Source organism: Silurus meridionalis, chromosome 3, assembly GCF_014805685.1.
Source record: "Silurus meridionalis isolate SWU-2019-XX chromosome 3, ASM1480568v1, whole genome shotgun sequence".
Lineage (NCBI taxonomy): Eukaryota > Metazoa > Chordata > Actinopteri > Siluriformes > Siluridae > Silurus > Silurus meridionalis.
The window spans coordinates 7,196,558-7,213,140 of NC_060886.1; the positions used below are offsets into that span (position 1 = coordinate 7,196,558).

At 39.7% G+C, this 16,583-nt stretch overlaps 1 protein-coding gene across 2 annotated transcripts in view; it reads right to left on the minus strand.

The window, feature by feature from the left end:
• The window catches only part of dnajc10 (DnaJ (Hsp40) homolog, subfamily C, member 10), a 37,269-nt gene extending 27,594 nt beyond the window's left edge, over positions 1-9,675 (minus strand). The window contains exons 1-7 of one of the 2 annotated variants that reach the window (XM_046845820.1): positions 9,517-9,675; positions 8,197-8,391; positions 7,838-8,110; positions 4,546-4,711; positions 4,307-4,357; positions 2,042-2,124; positions 1,742-1,873 (exon numbers count right to left, since the gene is read on the minus strand). In XM_046845820.1, the coding sequence (XP_046701776.1) occupies positions 1,742-1,873; positions 2,042-2,124; positions 4,307-4,357; positions 4,546-4,711; positions 7,838-8,095 (690 nt within the window). In that variant the 5' untranslated portion in view covers positions 8,096-8,110; positions 8,197-8,391; positions 9,517-9,675. The remainder of the gene's footprint in view (positions 1-1,741; positions 1,874-2,041; positions 2,125-4,306; positions 4,358-4,545; positions 4,712-7,837; positions 8,111-8,196; positions 8,392-9,516) is intronic. The other variant, XM_046845819.1, reaches the window with a different exon arrangement.
• Between the last annotated feature and the right edge of the window lie 6,908 nt (positions 9,676-16,583).

A 16,583-nucleotide genomic window follows, 5' to 3' on the forward strand; every position in this document is an offset into this window, starting at 1 on the left:
CCCCCTTAGATGTCATGAGGAAGAAACCTTGAGATCTCATTTGGGTGGCACTGAATGTCCATTCATTACAGCTGTAACATTGTTGAGGTGCACTTCTCAGTAATGTGCAATTAAATGCAGAAATGAACAAGTCGTAATTTCGAGTTTCCACATGATAAATAGTTAATGAATTTTCTAGTACAACACTGCTCTGCGTGGTTTTTATTAATGTTTTTATTATAATAGATCGCCATTTCTAGTAACAACTAATGGTGGAACTTCACAGAAACAGTTTAAAGAAAAAAAATAAAACACGTGATCATGTGTAATATGTATTAAACAAACAGAAAAAAAAAAGTTGTAAAGTTTTTGGCAGGAGTTCCAGTGGCAGCTCTTTATATCAGTCAGAGATAAAGGTGTAACTGTAGGTCTTTTGATACAGGAAATTGTTCAGGACGAGGGGGTTTTTGGTTTCTCAGTAATGTGACAAGCTGTGTTTTGTGTATTATTAACTTCCGAGAAAAGAGAACAGAAGAAAGACCGGTCAGGAAGTAACTGTCTCTAGCTATTATTTAAAAAAAAATGAAAGTTGACACTTTATGAGACTATGAACTCATTAATTAAAAAAAAAAAGCATTGTTAGCATAAAACACAGAAAACACATTGGGATCTTTTATATTGGAAATAAAAGAATTAACATTAATGATTATTATTGTTATTTAACTTTTGCAGTCTGCTTCTAAATGTTTCGAAGTTCCAAGATCACATTGGAACACTTGATCAGTGGACTTTGACTGATTTAGTTGTTTTTACTGCGAAGTGTTTTAAAGCAAATTTTGACATCAAATCTTTTCATGTAAAAGTTACAAGTTGGTTTATATTCTCAATTAAAGTCAAAACTCTTTCTTTTTTTTTAAAGTTCTTCTATTTAAGTGCTTTACACAAAGATCAGGTGGATGGATGGATGGATTTAAAATAAAAATGGATGGATTTAAAAATAAAGAATGGATGGATGGATGAATGGATAAATGGATGGATTCAAAAAGAATGGATGGATGGATGGATGGATGGATAGATATATGGATGGAAGGATAGATGGATGGATTTAAAAAGAATGGATGGATGGATGGATAATCGGATGGATGGATTTAAAAATAAGGAATCGATGGATTTAAATATATGAAATGGATGGATGGATAGATTTAAAAATAAGAAGTGGATGGATTTGAAAATAAGGAATGGATAAATTGATGGATGGATGGATGGATGGATAGATGGATGGATTTAAAAACAAGGAATAGGTGAAGGGGTGGATGGATGGATGCAAATATTTAAAAATAAGGATCGATAAAAGCAAATTTTTTTTTTTTTTTAAATGGATGGATGGATGGATGGATGAATGGATGGATGGATGTGACATGTTCTTAACATATGTTGTAACATTTACAAAAGGAATTTCATCTAAAATGCTTAATAAGACAGCTTAATCAGAACAGAGAAGTTTCCGAATTTCTTTGTAAAATTGTCAAATGATAAGCTGTGTTTTGGTTTTTTTGTTATGAAGAAAGAACGTGAAATAGTAAAGGAAATTCTGGTGTGTGTATCACCTCGATAATGCAAGAACAGGAACTAACGTAACATCAGAAAATCACACAAAAATTAGTACACCTTATGAGGTATACTCATTGTAACCGTGCTACCAGGTTCTATTCTTGCGCTGGTGAGTGGGTTTTGTGTTATTAGGTGTGTGTGTTTTTCTCACCATTCCAGCCCTGAAGATGTACAGACTCGGGTAGCTATTGATGCCTTTACTGCGACACAGCCTGGTGTTGTCCCCACAGTTTACCGCAGCAATCCGGATTACGCCATCCATCTCTTTTGCAAACTCCCGCCACTGTACAGTGCGACCGGGCATGGTGATCAGGTGAAAAGGGAATGAAACACATATATACGTAGTTATAGCTAGCTCAGATTGGACTCTGACTTGCAGCCAGGTACATTTTGCACTCAGGTTTTAGTAGTACTAGTATTATTATTAGTACTATTACTAGGCGAGTCTTACCGTCGGAGCCAATTCGTGACAGTGGGAACATCGGGGATAGTAGAAATTCACAAACCAAACCTCTCCAGAGTTCACTGCTGCATCTGTGGGGGTAAATCATCTCTCAATATACGGTGCATCCGGAAAGTATTTCACAACCTATCCACATTTTAAATTTAATTAAGATTAAATTCATTATTTCACTCAAAATTCTACAAACAGAAGTTTGTTTGAAATCTTTGCAAATGTATTGAAAATAAAAAAGTCACATGTACATAATTATTCACAGACTTTGCTCAATACTTTGTTGAAGCACCTTTGGCACCCAAATTACAGCCTCAAGTCTTTGTGAGTTTGATACGCCTCTTTTTTCGACAGCTTCTCCAATTCTTCTTTGCAGAACCTCCCAAGCTCATTTAAGTTGGATGGGTGCAGAGCCATTTTCAGATCTCACCAGAGATGTTCAATCAGGTTTAAGTCTGAGCTCTAGCTGGGCTACTCAAGGACATTCTCAGAGTCGTCCCACAGCAACTTCTTTTGTTATCTTGGCTGTGTGCTTAGGGTCGTTGTCCTGTTGGAAGATGAACCGTCGCCCCAGTCTGAGGTCCAAAGCGCTCTGGAGCAGGTTTTCATCAAGGTACATTGGACTCTGTACATTCATCTTTCACTCGATCCTGACAAGTCTTTCAGTTCCTGCCGCTGAAAAACATCCCCACAACATGATGCTTTTGGTATTGGCCATGTGATGAGCGGTGCCTGGTTTCCTCCAAACATGACGCTTGGCATTCAGGCAAGAGAGTTCAAATTTTACTTCTCATGGTCCTTCAGGTGCCTTTTGGAAAACTTAAGGTGGGTGGTCATGTGCTTTTTACTGAGGAGCGGTTTCATCTGGCCACTCTACCATACATGGCTGATTGGTGGAGTGCTGCAGATGGTTGTTCTGGAAGGTTCTCCTCTCTCTACAGAGAAAGCTGGAGCTCTTTCAAAGTGACCATCTTAAACAAAAAAAATAAAAACAGGTTTTCTAGTTTTTGGCAGGCATCCCAGTGGCAGTGCATTATATCATTCAGAGATAAAGGTGTAACTGTAGGTCTTTTGATACAGGAAATTGTTTACGACGAGGTGGTTTCTGGTCTCTGTAACGTGACAAGCTGGGGGTGCTGTATTGGTGCACAAGGGGACTATTTTGAAGGTGATCGTATGTAAACATAGATAAAGAAAGTACTTTCTTGTAAACAAAGCTAGTCTCGAAACTTTTTAAAACCACCTCAGACAGACAGGAATATAAAGAGATACGAAAAAGAGACGTTACATTTGATGCCAAGTCTTAGGTTGGATGAATTCTCATCGGATCTCGTGAACGATGACGGATGAGACCTCACATCTCTATTCAGCTCTGTAATTGTATTGCTTGTCCAAAGAGGAATGTTTGAAAAAACGCTCACATCCCTACAGTGCGCTATAAGAAGCGTCTGCATTGTTTCCGTGTGGAGAGAGGAGGAGTTGTTGCTCCACCTCTTCACTTATTAATCCATGACTATACCACTGTTTGGTTTAAGTTCAATGAACCATGATTGCATCACGTGACTAAAATCCATCACTGTTGTAAAAATACACTATATTTACAAAAGAATTGGGACGCCTGACTTTTCCAGCCTTTGGATGTGGTAGCATGACCCCTTTAATTGAACAAGGAGACCGAAACCTGCTCCAGCATGACGATGCCCATGTGCACAAAGCCAGCTTCATGAAGATCTGCTTTAGATGGGTTGGAATAGAAGATCTCCTGCTATAGATCTCTGCCCTCAGCCCTATTTGAACACCTTTGGGATGAATTGGAATGCTCCCAGGCCTCCTCACCTCATCTACATCAGTACCTGACTTTAGTAACACCCTTGTGGCTGAATGAGCAAAAATCTCCACAAAATCTAGAGGAGCATCTTCTCAGAACGGTGGACGCGAAATGAGATTCATGCTGTGTTTTCAAAAAGTTTAGTTTTCACTACACAAAAAAGTTCTCTCAGTGTTGCTGGATGGCCAAAATGTCAAAAAAATAATGTGGACCCCAATTGAATTTTTACTGCATACAATGAGTACATGTATGTAAAAGAGTTACATACATAGATAGTGCTGCTATCTACCTTGGAGGCAGTTGCTTGTGACTGTATAGCAGTCTTGTTATATGGAAATACTAGTTAAACAAATTGGGGAGAGAAATTCAAAAATCCTAAAGGAAAAGAACCGACAGGCAGACAGAAGCAGGGACACAGTGATCTCCTTACTTACCAAAATCCCCTCTGTCCAGGGTTATAACTTCCGCATCTTCATCGTAAATGCCTGCAAAACACAAATCGTTCACTCAGAAAAGCAGCTGTACAAATTCATACACTCAGCGCCATGTCTCCGGTTTGAAACTTTTCGGTCCCTGTACCGTGTATTGTTATCTTATCATTAGATCATAGTTCTGAAACCGTGGATTTGTTTCAGAGTGATTTTACCCACAATCCTTTGGCTTTCACACCCACCGAAATCGTATCTGTAGAAGTTCCAGCTTTCGTATCTGCCTCCCTGCTGCTCGTCTTGCAAGCCCTTCTCTCCGTACTTATCGTATTTCTTTCTCAGGTCTTCATCTTTCAACACCTCGTACGCCCGGTTAATCGTCAGGAACTTCTCGTGGGCCGTGGCGTCGTTCTGGAAGTGCAAAAAAAAAACACTTATAATCAGGCAAAAAACAAGTCATGAAATCAGGTGAACATTCCGACGAACGTAATTTTTCGAAGTAAAAAATAAAAGCATTAAAATAAACAAGGTTTATTTTTTACACACACACTTTAAAACCTTAAACAAAACAGCCAGACATTCTAATTTCACATCTCTGATCAGTCACGAAATGTAGGATTAATCCTCATGGGGTCCCTGCTGTTGAAAAATATTGTCTTTTGTTCCACAAAATGTCCAAACAAGTCGTTTTTATTATGTTGATAAATGCAGTTAATGTAAAGTAAGATCTTTAAACGCATGGAGGAAAATCTTGATACTGGAGACTCCTTCCATAAGTCGCGGATTTCCACCTTTACGATCCGAGATTAAATATCTAACTGCATGCTTTAAACTTAGAGTTATACTATTGCATTTTGGAACACTGCTTCTATACACCGATCAGGCATTATATTGTGGCATTAAAACATTATGACTGAAAAAACCACTGATTATCTCTTCATCATGGCACCTGTTAGTGGGTGGGATATATTTATTAGGCAGCAAGTGAACATTTTGTCCTCAAAGTTTGTGTGTCATAACCAGGAAAATTGTTTCCTTTCTGCAGTGATCAGTATCTATCAAAAGTGTTCCAAGGAAGGAACAGTGGTGAACCGGCGACAGGGTCATGAGCAGCCGAGGAGCATTGATGCATGTGAGGAGCAAAGGCGGGACCGTGTGGTCCGATCCAACAGACGAGCTCCTGTAGCTCAAACGGCTGAAGAAGTTCATGATGTTAATGCTCGACGGGTCAGGGCTGTTTTAGCAGCAATTGGAAACCAACACAATATTAAGCAGGTGGTCATAATGTTATGCCTGATCAGTGTATATACAAAAGTTAGTATTAAACGTCAAAAGTTTGAGCAAAAAAACGTTTTGAGCATCCAATCAGAGACTGTCAGGCTGAGTAACAGCTTCTACCCTCAGCCTATCAGACTCCTGAATTTAAGAGTGTAACAATGGGATCCAACTAACCCCCTCCATCCACCTTCATAGACCATTTTGAACCAGTAATAACAGGCCTCTTTTGTTCTGTTGGTCTTTTTCGGTCTTCAATTTTCCTTGATTATAGCAGGACTCTTTGACAACATGGTCTCTTCATTCATCTCCATTTCCCTTTACAAGCAATTACTGCATGAGGATATGTTTTACTGAACTCGTTCTAGTTGCAGCGTTGGATCTTTTTGCTTGAAACAGTAAACGGAACACTGCCCGTTTTTCTCTCCGTTTTTCTGGCCTTTTCTAAAAAATAGCTCACCAAAGCGCCACTTACCAGTGAGCTGCATCAAATTTTTTTGTTGCTATTCTTTTTTAAAATCACACTTGCATTGGTATAAAGTTATATCCGTTTATATAAGTTATATAAATAAAGTTTTGCATATTGATATTTATTTGTTTCCTACCTTGTTAAATTATTGTTGATAATTATTGTGAGGAATCATTAACATGATCAGTGTCTTCACATATCATTAATTATTAATAATAACATATAATTATTAGGTATAGGTAAATTAAGCAAATTTGTTAATTCAGAACTGTGAATCAAACTGGTAGCCCTTCACATTAAACGGTACCCAAAAAGTAGCTCTTAGTTTCAAAAAAGTTGGTGACCCCTGGTCTAGACGAATGCGTCCGGATTAGTCTAGACGTAGCCGTAAGGTGACATCAGTGGTCCTTGGATACAGAAACCAGACTGCTGTCTTCAGCCAATCACAGATTCCTTAGTGGTAAAAGAATGTTAAATAGTTTCTTGGGACCAGCTGGTAAAAAAGTAAATGCAAACATCGTCCATTTTGAGAAAATGGCTCAACTATAACCTCTATGGGCTCGATCAGAATCGGGGAGTCTAATTATGATTACAACTAAGAAACATCTGATGAGAAACAGGAGCATTAATGGCTTCAGGTATTAGTGAGCATTACCAGAGGCAGCTGTTCAAAACAGGATCAACTAGACTGCCAGGAACTTCTACAGAACTGTGTAATTTTCACAAGAATCTGAACTGAACTTTAAGCTGATGGTAGAGTGTTTGTGTAAAATAAGCCAGAAGAAGACTTCCATCCATACTGAACTATAAAGCATGGAGGAGGTCAGTGTGCCTGCAGGACTGCGCCCCAGGCCTCCTCACCTCACCTACATCAGTACCTGACTTTACTAACTCAACACAATGCAAGTCGATGCAATGGAAGAAATATGATGATAGTACTAATAGTTCACTTTTATTCCTTTGGTTCAGACAGACAGCAAACCATAAATTCACTTAAGTGTCCTCTGACTTCTAACACATTGTCCTTTCACAAACAGGCCTTTGTAGTACAAAAAATACGAAAAGAAAAAAAAGATTAAACAGAACCAGATGTTCTTTTCCTGTTCTGTCTCCAGGAAGATGCAGCTCTACCTCTGCCATGTTAATCTACTGTATATTCAATTTGACTCTCAGGACACGCCTCGGTTTCCGTAATGTTCACATTTACAAAGCAGCAGTGAAAAAAAAAAAAACTCCACATAGAAAATATTGGTCACAAATTATGGGTCACTTTCTACATGCTGAAAGTGTATGATGGATAAAAAATTTGTTTTTTTACTGATGCAAATATGTTAAAAAAATAAATAAAAATGATGCAAATGATGTAATAAAAATGCCATAATGGGTCTTTTCTTTTGTATCATTTTATCTCCAAAACATTATAAATGTCCACAATTCTTTCTGTTTTATTAGCTGGATTCTGCTATTCAATTTTTAGTCAGCTCTTTATCCTGGTTAGAGCTGCTTTGAATCCAGAGCTCATCCTTGGATCACTGGGAAATCTGTCGCTCCTGCTCATTTACACCTATAGGCAATTTTAAATCACGAATGCTCCTAGGGTTATGCTTTCAGATGTGAAAGAAAACCGGAGAACCCTAGAGGAACGCCCCATGGTGGAACCCTGGTGGAACATGACCCGTGTGCAGAAGTGCACTAGGAAGTCTGAATGAAACTCACAGCACCAGAGCACTGCATCGTTCTACACATAATACACGTATTTTAGAAATTCGCTTATTCCTACTCAGGATACTCACCGGGTTCTTATCCGGGTGCATGGTGAGAGCGAGCTTCTTGAAGGCCTGGCGAATCTCCCGGGTGCTCGCTTCCCTCGAAATACCCAGCAATTTATAGTAATCCTCGTCCGATTGAACGGTCAGCACGTGCCAGGTCAGGACGAACAGGAACAGCAGGGTTTTCAGCAAAAAAATAGTACCTGGTGATCTCTGGCGTCTCATCGCTGCAGGGAATCTCTGGCTTTCTGGATTTGGACGGGTTTCAAATAGAGCGCTCATCTCTGATAAGGAATCCTGTGTGCACAAATATGACAAACATGCTACAGAGATCCACTAGAGAAATGGACATCTGTGGACATTGGAGTTATTTTTTTTCATACCCTGTTCGCGGCTATAATAACCTCTGCTCTTCAGGGAAGATGTTGCACTAGGTTTTGGAGTGTGCTTGTGGAGATTTGGGTGAGATTCATTCAGTCACATGGGTGTTTAAAGTCAGGTGAGGTGAGGACGTCTAGGGTGAGGTGAGGACGTCTAGGGTGAGGTCAGCATTCACAATTATGCCAAAGTGCCTCCATCTTTTGGGTCACCGTTTGGAAAAGAAGCACAGATGTCTGGAAAAGTCAGGATTCCTTATGTGTGTGTGTGTGTGTGTGTGTGTGTGTGTGTGTGTGTGTGTGTATAGTGTATGTGCAGCTTTATTATCAGTTCCTATGTAGACATAAAACACTCAGGCATACATGTTTACCCAGGGTGGGACGACTAAACTGAATCCTGGACACTACCGGAACTGAAAAATCCACAAGCACAGATCTAACACACTTATAATTACTTTTAATCCAAATCCAACGCATTTAACACAAATCTAACACAGTTAATTTAAATACAAAGAATAACACATCACTTTTAATTAAATGTTAATACAACACACAATCACTTCTAATAGAAATCTTACACACTTATGATCACTTTTAATATCAATTATAATATACAACATGCCATAGACTTCATATATTGTACTTTATAGTTTTCACTATAATACATTTTATTTATAACCATTTTTAAACGTTTTTTATTAACAATCTGTTATTAAAAAAACTAAATAAAATATCAATACTTGAATGCTTAGATGCCTAGTCTTTATAAGGTTTTATCTTTGCTACCCGTATTCCACCTTTCTACTAAGATAGGCTATAAGTTTGCACTCTGGACTCTAATAGCCAATCAGAACGAGCCGCGAAGTCGTATTAGCCAATCAAAGAAGGAGGGCTGGGCGTGACGGGAAACGGGTGCGGAAACCAAACTGAGCTAAGATGAATGAAAAACAAAAGTATAAAACTAAATAATGTAATATTATACGAGCTAGGTTTGATGAAAGGAGACAATTCAGAGTTTGATTCATAATCATATACAGAAGATATAAAAATATTAGATAATTTTGTGATAAGAAATGAATTTGATAGATTGCTAGGATGCTAGCTAAGGGAAGAAAGTTGAGCTGAACTGAGTCAATAAGGTTTTAAGTGAAATAAATACAAATTGTGTATATTATTCGTATCGGTTGAGTGTTTGTGGTCGTACGAAAGAAATATTCGTATCATGGCGTATATACGGATTTTCATGAAGAAGTTGTTACCATGGTGATATAATGAGCTGTAGAGAGAAAGAAATTTGAATAACAACATAAGAATCATGCGATTTACCTTCAATTACAAACTGCTGTGATGAAGATGTGGGTCTTCTTGGTGATTTTCATCTTAAGTCCAAAACACGATCTTCATAAACACAAACCCCCCACATAACCTGCAGCTGATGCCGGTATGCGCCCGCTCCTGCGCGTCGCGCACTGATGACGTAACAACGCGACGTTTGGTTCTGTTTTGGTACATGCTATTTTTTTAAATAGTTTTTATATAATTAAATTTTGGTTTTTGATATAGTTATAATTCGTATCGTGTTACCTTTTTCTTATTTAAATGCAACGAATGCCCCGCCCCCACAGTTTTATTTTATATTCAGTTTTAATTTAATTTAATTTATTTTGCATTTATTATTTAATTGTATTTCCTGAATGCAGTTTTTTCTCTTTTCGAATAAAATAGTGTATACATTTAGTGCCTATAAGTTTGCCCCTTATAATTGTTTATCCCTATTGATTCAGCCAGTGGTGATTGTGGAAACGAAAAACGTCACTAGGCTATGTATGTAATCCTAGTTCCCTGCGGGAACTCGAGCTGGTCAGAGAGGTGAACCAGCCCGCAGTGTTACAAATGTCCTGGAGCGAAACTCCAGCGGACAAGGCCGTAGGGGCCACCATACCCCGGGTGGAATGAGCCTTGACTGTGAAAGGGCTGGGAAGACCAGAGGACTCATAACACAGACAAATGGCATCCACAAACCATCTGCTTAGTGTCTGTTTATTAGCCGGGAAACCTTTCCAGGGCCATAGCAGATGAAGAGCTGCTCCGAATTCCTCCACGGATTCGTCCTGTGGAGGTATGTGTCCAATGCTCGCATTGATCGATTTTGCTTTTTCTGGTCAGGGGCTAGGAAAGGAGGAGGGCAGAATGCCTGCAAAACGACAGGTCGTGAGGGAGCCACAGGCACCTTAGGCACATACCCGGTTTAGGGTAAAGGATAGCACTGGCCATGCTAGGGGCAAACTCCAGGAGAGGCAGGGCCACAGAAAGAGCCTGTAGGTACCCGACCCTCTTAAGGAGGAAGTTGCCAGAGGAAAAACGGCCTTAACCGACAGATACCTAAGGGCCACCTCGGCCAAGGGTTCAAAAGGGGGGCTTATATAAAGCCACCAGCACAATGGTTAAGACCCACACAGGCACAATGGGTCGTGTCCCTGGCCTCAGCCTTGGGGTGCCGTGTAGGAAACGTATCATGAGGGGGTGTTTCCCCAGCGACTGCCATGCTGGCGGGGTACAATAAGCCGCAATAGCGGACTTGTAAACCTTCAGGGTTGACGGAGCCAGTCCTGTGGCAAACTGTTCCTGCAGGAACTCCAGAACTGAACCAACCGGGCAGTTGACTGGGTCCAACTGGTGGTCCTCACACCATGTGGTGAACAGATGCCATTTAGCGGCATACAATCTCCTCATGAGTGGAGTTCTAAAATGGAGAATGGTCTCTACTACCTCAGTAGAGAGACCAGCTGCTAGGAACTGCACCCCCTCAGGGACCACAGCCACAGCTTCCATAACTTTGGGCGGGGGTGAACCAGTAATTACCCTGTAATTCCTGAGAGGAATTTCCCAAGGGGGTCCCTTGAGGAGGGAAAGCAGGTCCGTAAACCATGGTCTGCCCGGCCAACGAGGTGCAACCAGGAGGAGACGAGCTCCTTCCTGGCTGATTATCTCCAGAACTCCCGGAAGTAGCGCGACAGGGGGAAAGGCATACAGAGTTGGTCTCGGCCATGTCTGCACTATGGTGTCCAGCCCCAATGGGGCTAGGTGAGAGAGAGAGAGAACCAGAGGGGATAGTGCAAAGTCTCCCAAGTTGCAAACAGATCCACCTGGGCTCTATAATATTGGATTGGTCGAGGCCCAGGCCCAAGACCAAGGACCACCACAGGTATTGATAGCCAACAGGGTACCGGTGGAAATTGGGCTACTGTTGGCCGAAAGAGGAGAAGTAGAGGAGGAAGATGTCTACAGAGACAGCAGGGAAAGGAGAAGTACAGGAAAGTGGTGGTTACAGTGGGTACCTTAAATGTTGGTACTATGACTGGACAGAGGTAGCTAATATGATGGAGAGGAGAAAGAAGAGTGATAGCAGGAGTGATTTGTGATAGAAGGGTATCTGCAAGAGTGAAAGGGAAAGTTTATAGGACTGTGGAGAGACCTGCAATGTTGTATGGTTTAGAGACAGTGGCATTGAGTGAAAGACAGGAGGTGGAGCTGGAGGTAGCAGTGCTAAAGATGTTGAGGCTTTTGTTGGAAGTAACAAGAATGGACAGGATTAGAAATTAGTTTATTAGAGGGACAGCGCATGTAGGACATTTTGGAGACAAAGTGAGGGAGGTGCGATTGAGATGGTTTGGACATGTGCAGAGGAAGGACATGGGGTAAATTGGTAGAAAAACGCTGAGGATAGAGGCGCCAAGAAGGAGGAAAAGAGGAAGGCCAAGGAGGAGGTTTATAGATGTGGTGAGGGAAGACATGCAGGTAGTTGGTTTAAAAGAGGCAGATGTAGAAGACACGGGGGTATGGAGACAGATGAGCTGCTATGGCGACTTCTTGCAGGAGCAGCTGAAAGAAGAAGAAGCACTTTTACCAATGAACATTGTCAGCTTTACAGAGATATACTGTATATAGGTTATAAACCATGTTACCAGTCATGTTAAATGTCTATACATTTAGTCCCAATTAAATTTATCCCAAATGAGAGAGCCAGTGGCGACTATGGCAAGGAAAAACTCCTAGAGACTTTACGAGAAAGAAACCATGCGAGGAACCAGACTCAAAAATCTGGGTGGCACCGAATGTTCATATTCAGTATAGATCCATCAATGTTGAGGTGTACTGTTTAGTGATAGATGCTTAAATGCAGAACTGTTTGTGCAAATTATACAGAAGACTTAATGAACAGTACGGTGATGAGACGATCCCTGTCATGGTGGTTACCAGCACACGGCAGTCCCTGTGAATTCCTGTGAACATTCAGCACATGGAACCCATTAGCACATTAGCTTCAGACCAAGGCTTCATCTCGCTGTTGGTTTTACTAGATCTTAGTGATGCATTCCACACTATAGACCATGATCTCCTCCTAGATCGTTTACAGAATTACATCGGCATTCAGGGACAGGCATTAAGCTGGTTTAAATCCTACCTGTCCGATCATTATCATTTCGTAGTTTTAAATGGAGAGTTATCCAGGCTAATGCTAGTAAATTATGGCGTGCCACAAGGTTCAGTTCTAGGACCACTGCTATTCACAATATACATGCTTCCGTTAGGAAATATTATTAGAAGGCATGGAATTAGCTTCCATTGTTATGCTGATGATACTCAGCTATATATCTCAACAAAACCAGGTGATACAGCTCAATTAGCTCGAATAACTGAGTGTGTTAAAGAAATAGGAGATTGGATGACCCATAACTTTCTACTACTAAATTCTGATAAGACGGAGATTTTGCTCATTGGCCCAAAAACCAGTATACAGAAGCTCCAGCATCTCAACCTGCATTTGGACAGATGTTCTGTAACCACTAGTTCAATGGTAAAAGACCTGGGAGTTACTTTAGACAGCAACTTGTCTTTTAAAAATCATATAAATCAAGTTACAAAAACAGCCTTCTTTCACCTTAGAAATATTTCTATTTTAAGAAAAATGTTATCTATATCCGATGCAGAGAAGCTCCATGACCTCCAGAATAGACTACTGTAATGCATTACTAGGTGGATGTCCTGCATCATTAATAAACAAGCTTCAGTTAGTTCAGAATGCGACAGCAAGAGTTCTTACAAGGTCAAGAAAATATGACCATATAACCCCAATCTTATCATCCCTGCACTGGCTTCCTCTTAAGTTTCGAATAGACTACAAACTACTACTTCTCACTTATAAAACACTAAATGGTTTGGCTCCCATGTATCTATCCAGTCTTTTAACACGCCACAATCCGCCATGCTCCCTGAGACCTAAAAACTCTGGGCTTCTAGTAGTTCCTAGAATAGCAAAGTCCACTAAAGGTGGTAGAGCATTTTCACATTTAGCTCCTAAACTCTGGAATAGTCTTCCTGACAGTGTTCGGGGCTCAGACACACTCACCCAGTTTAAGTGCAGATTAAATACATATCTTTTTACCAAAGCCTACACATAACATACGTCTCACATCATAACCTTGTGCTCCAGAACATCTGATCACATGCACATTATCAACTTGTGCTGTTAATATCATGAACAGCAGCTAGGCTAATTTCTCTCCACTGCTTCTCTTTCTCTCCCCATCCCGAGGCATCCTGAGGTTGGGCAGCTCCAGTCACGTCCCACCTAATGAAGATTATAGACCTTTGAAGAAGTAGATGTCGAACTCGCAAACATCCCGAACCATCTAGAGACATACCAGTGCCAATTGGATCCCGCTACATGTGTGGTTTTGACATTGGACCTCCTGGAGTGTTTAAAGGCTCTGGCATGGAGAAGCTGATGCTGGATCTGTGATGATCACAAATGTTAAGCTCATAAAACTAGTAGCTACTAACCATATAGACTGTATAAGACAGTAGAAAGAACATTACTTATAATCTTACACTCCAGTACTTATGTTAGTTCTCACTCTCCAGTGTTCTGTATTGTTGAAAGATTTATGATCAAACTCTTGATGTCACCCAAATGAGGATGGGTTCCCCTTTTGAGTCTGGTTCCTCTCAAGGTTTCTTCCTCATTACATCTAAGGGAGTTTTTCCTTGCCACAGGGTTGCTCATCAGGGATAAATGCACACCATTCACCTTAACTGTTGATTTCTGTAAAGCTGCTTTGAGACAATGTCTGTTGTGAAAAGCGCTATAGAAATAAATTTGACTTGACTTGACTTGACATGGAACCCCTGATCCTGGAAAATCGACGAGTTGCACAATCATGTACATAGAAACAGTATATTATTATATTATAATATAATCTCATCTCAATGTGCAGTCCTCAGATTCTCAGCCAATCAGAGATTTAATCCAGCCGTAAAATTCTTCTACATCCTGTTGCTTGTACTCTCTCTCTCTCTCTCTCTCTCTCTCTCTCTCTCTCTCTCTCTCTCTCTTTCTTTCTTTCTTTCTTTCTTTTTCTTTCTTTCTTTCTAAGAGCTTCAAAGATCATGTGTGGAGATGAGAGAACTTTAAGGATGCAACACTTCATTGATCTGAGATTTCTGAGCAGAGCGACCAGATGAAAACTTCTCCTTGCGAGACGCATGAAAGCTTGCCTGTGGCCAAAAAAAAAAGGCACATTACAAGCTGATGGAAAAGTAAAAAAAATAATAATAATAATAAAATAATTTAGTCTGTTATATACACAAATATAGACACAAATATATTTATTATATTGAATTATATTTATTTTTACATTAAATGCTGTGGATCATCTGTTAAATCAATTTAATGCCTGTCATTACTTCTTTTATTCCTCTTACACCACAGCAAATCTCTAACAATTACAATTTCAGATAAAAAAACAAAAACATATTCACTTATAATATTGTGGACCTGTAAGACAAACTAGATCTCACTTACAGCACTTAGACAAATCATTTCGTCTTGTTTTTTTTTGCATGCACTTTTGCATCCAAAAAATCTGCAGCTTGTCATTTACAAAGAAATGGAAATGGTGAAAAACCGTTTTGTTGGAGCTGGGGATGTGATAGAGCAAGAAACAAACCTACAAAATAATGAGGCTCTACAGAATTACTGCAGAAAGCTACAAGTTACACAATAAATTATGCCTTTTGTTGTGAAACAACAAAATAGTTATCATTTATAAGCTGTTTAGTTCACATAGTCTCACCTCTCCTCATGAGTTGTAGAATTTGTGACAGATGGATGCTTGTACCTGGATGGACATTTCAGGTGTCTTATGAAGGGGATCCACACCTCCTGCATGCCACAAGTATGAGTGTTTGGTCTTCTTCTTTTCTCTATTGATACTCCATTTCTTGGTAATTTCTGATCCTCACATGGGGCTTCATACCCCATTCCCATGATTTGTGAAGCACTTTTAACAATAGTCCCAAAGCAGTTTTACAGAGATAAGTACGTAATAAACCATGAATTTATATCTTAATCCTTATTAATATATTCCTAACGAGTGAGCCAGGGGCGAGTGACAAGGAAAATAATTCCTTGAAATGGTATGAGGAAGAAACATTGAGAGGAACCAGACTTAAAAGGAAACCTCATCTTGGTTGCGCCGAATATACATTCATTATTGCAATAAACACTAAACAGTCTGGTAACTTTTAACAGTTTCAGTCATTTTAGCACCAAATGAATCACCACCTCAGTATTCACTGTTATAGTGTGTGTATATCACAGTGCTGTAAAATCGAAATAAGTTTAAATACAAAATACATGATCTATGCCGTAGAATCTCATACAGGATGCCGCGCTCGACACTTACTTCTAAATATAAGTGATGGTTGAGATTTTTTTTCCAAAAGACTCTCCAGAGTCATAATTTTGTTTGTTCCTCTAATACAGCAAAGTCTTCTGGATTAAGAGGCGGTTTCTCTGTTTCTTAGTAACAGAGTCTTATAAGCTCTAAGAAAATAAATAAATAAAGACTTTGATCTGCTACTTCTTCTAACACATTGCTTGCTGCAAGGGAAATCTCATGCAAAAATCTTTTATCTGTATATTTTATACAAAAAGGGTATTTTTTTGCAAGTTCTTCAGATTGTTATCAGTGGGTTTTGAGATTTTCACCTGGTTTGCATGACTCATTTAGAGATTCCATTGAATTCAGGGTGTATATAAAATTATCAGCTTGGGTCTTTGCTACTAAATAGTTTATATAAAGCATAAAATTTGAAAATGTTTTCATTCTAATGCACATTGCATCAAATGTACATTATGAACCCATTATGAACCCTTACCCTTGTCATCGACAGGATTCATTTGATCTATTTAAAGTACTCTGAGGTGTATTTTTCCTGTTACTAAAGAACTTCCCTCCTCACCCCCACCCCCCCTTTTGTTGTCACTTGACCTTTTACTATATGCACCATGGAGATAATTTAAGTAAGAAATGTCAGGGAAAAACTGT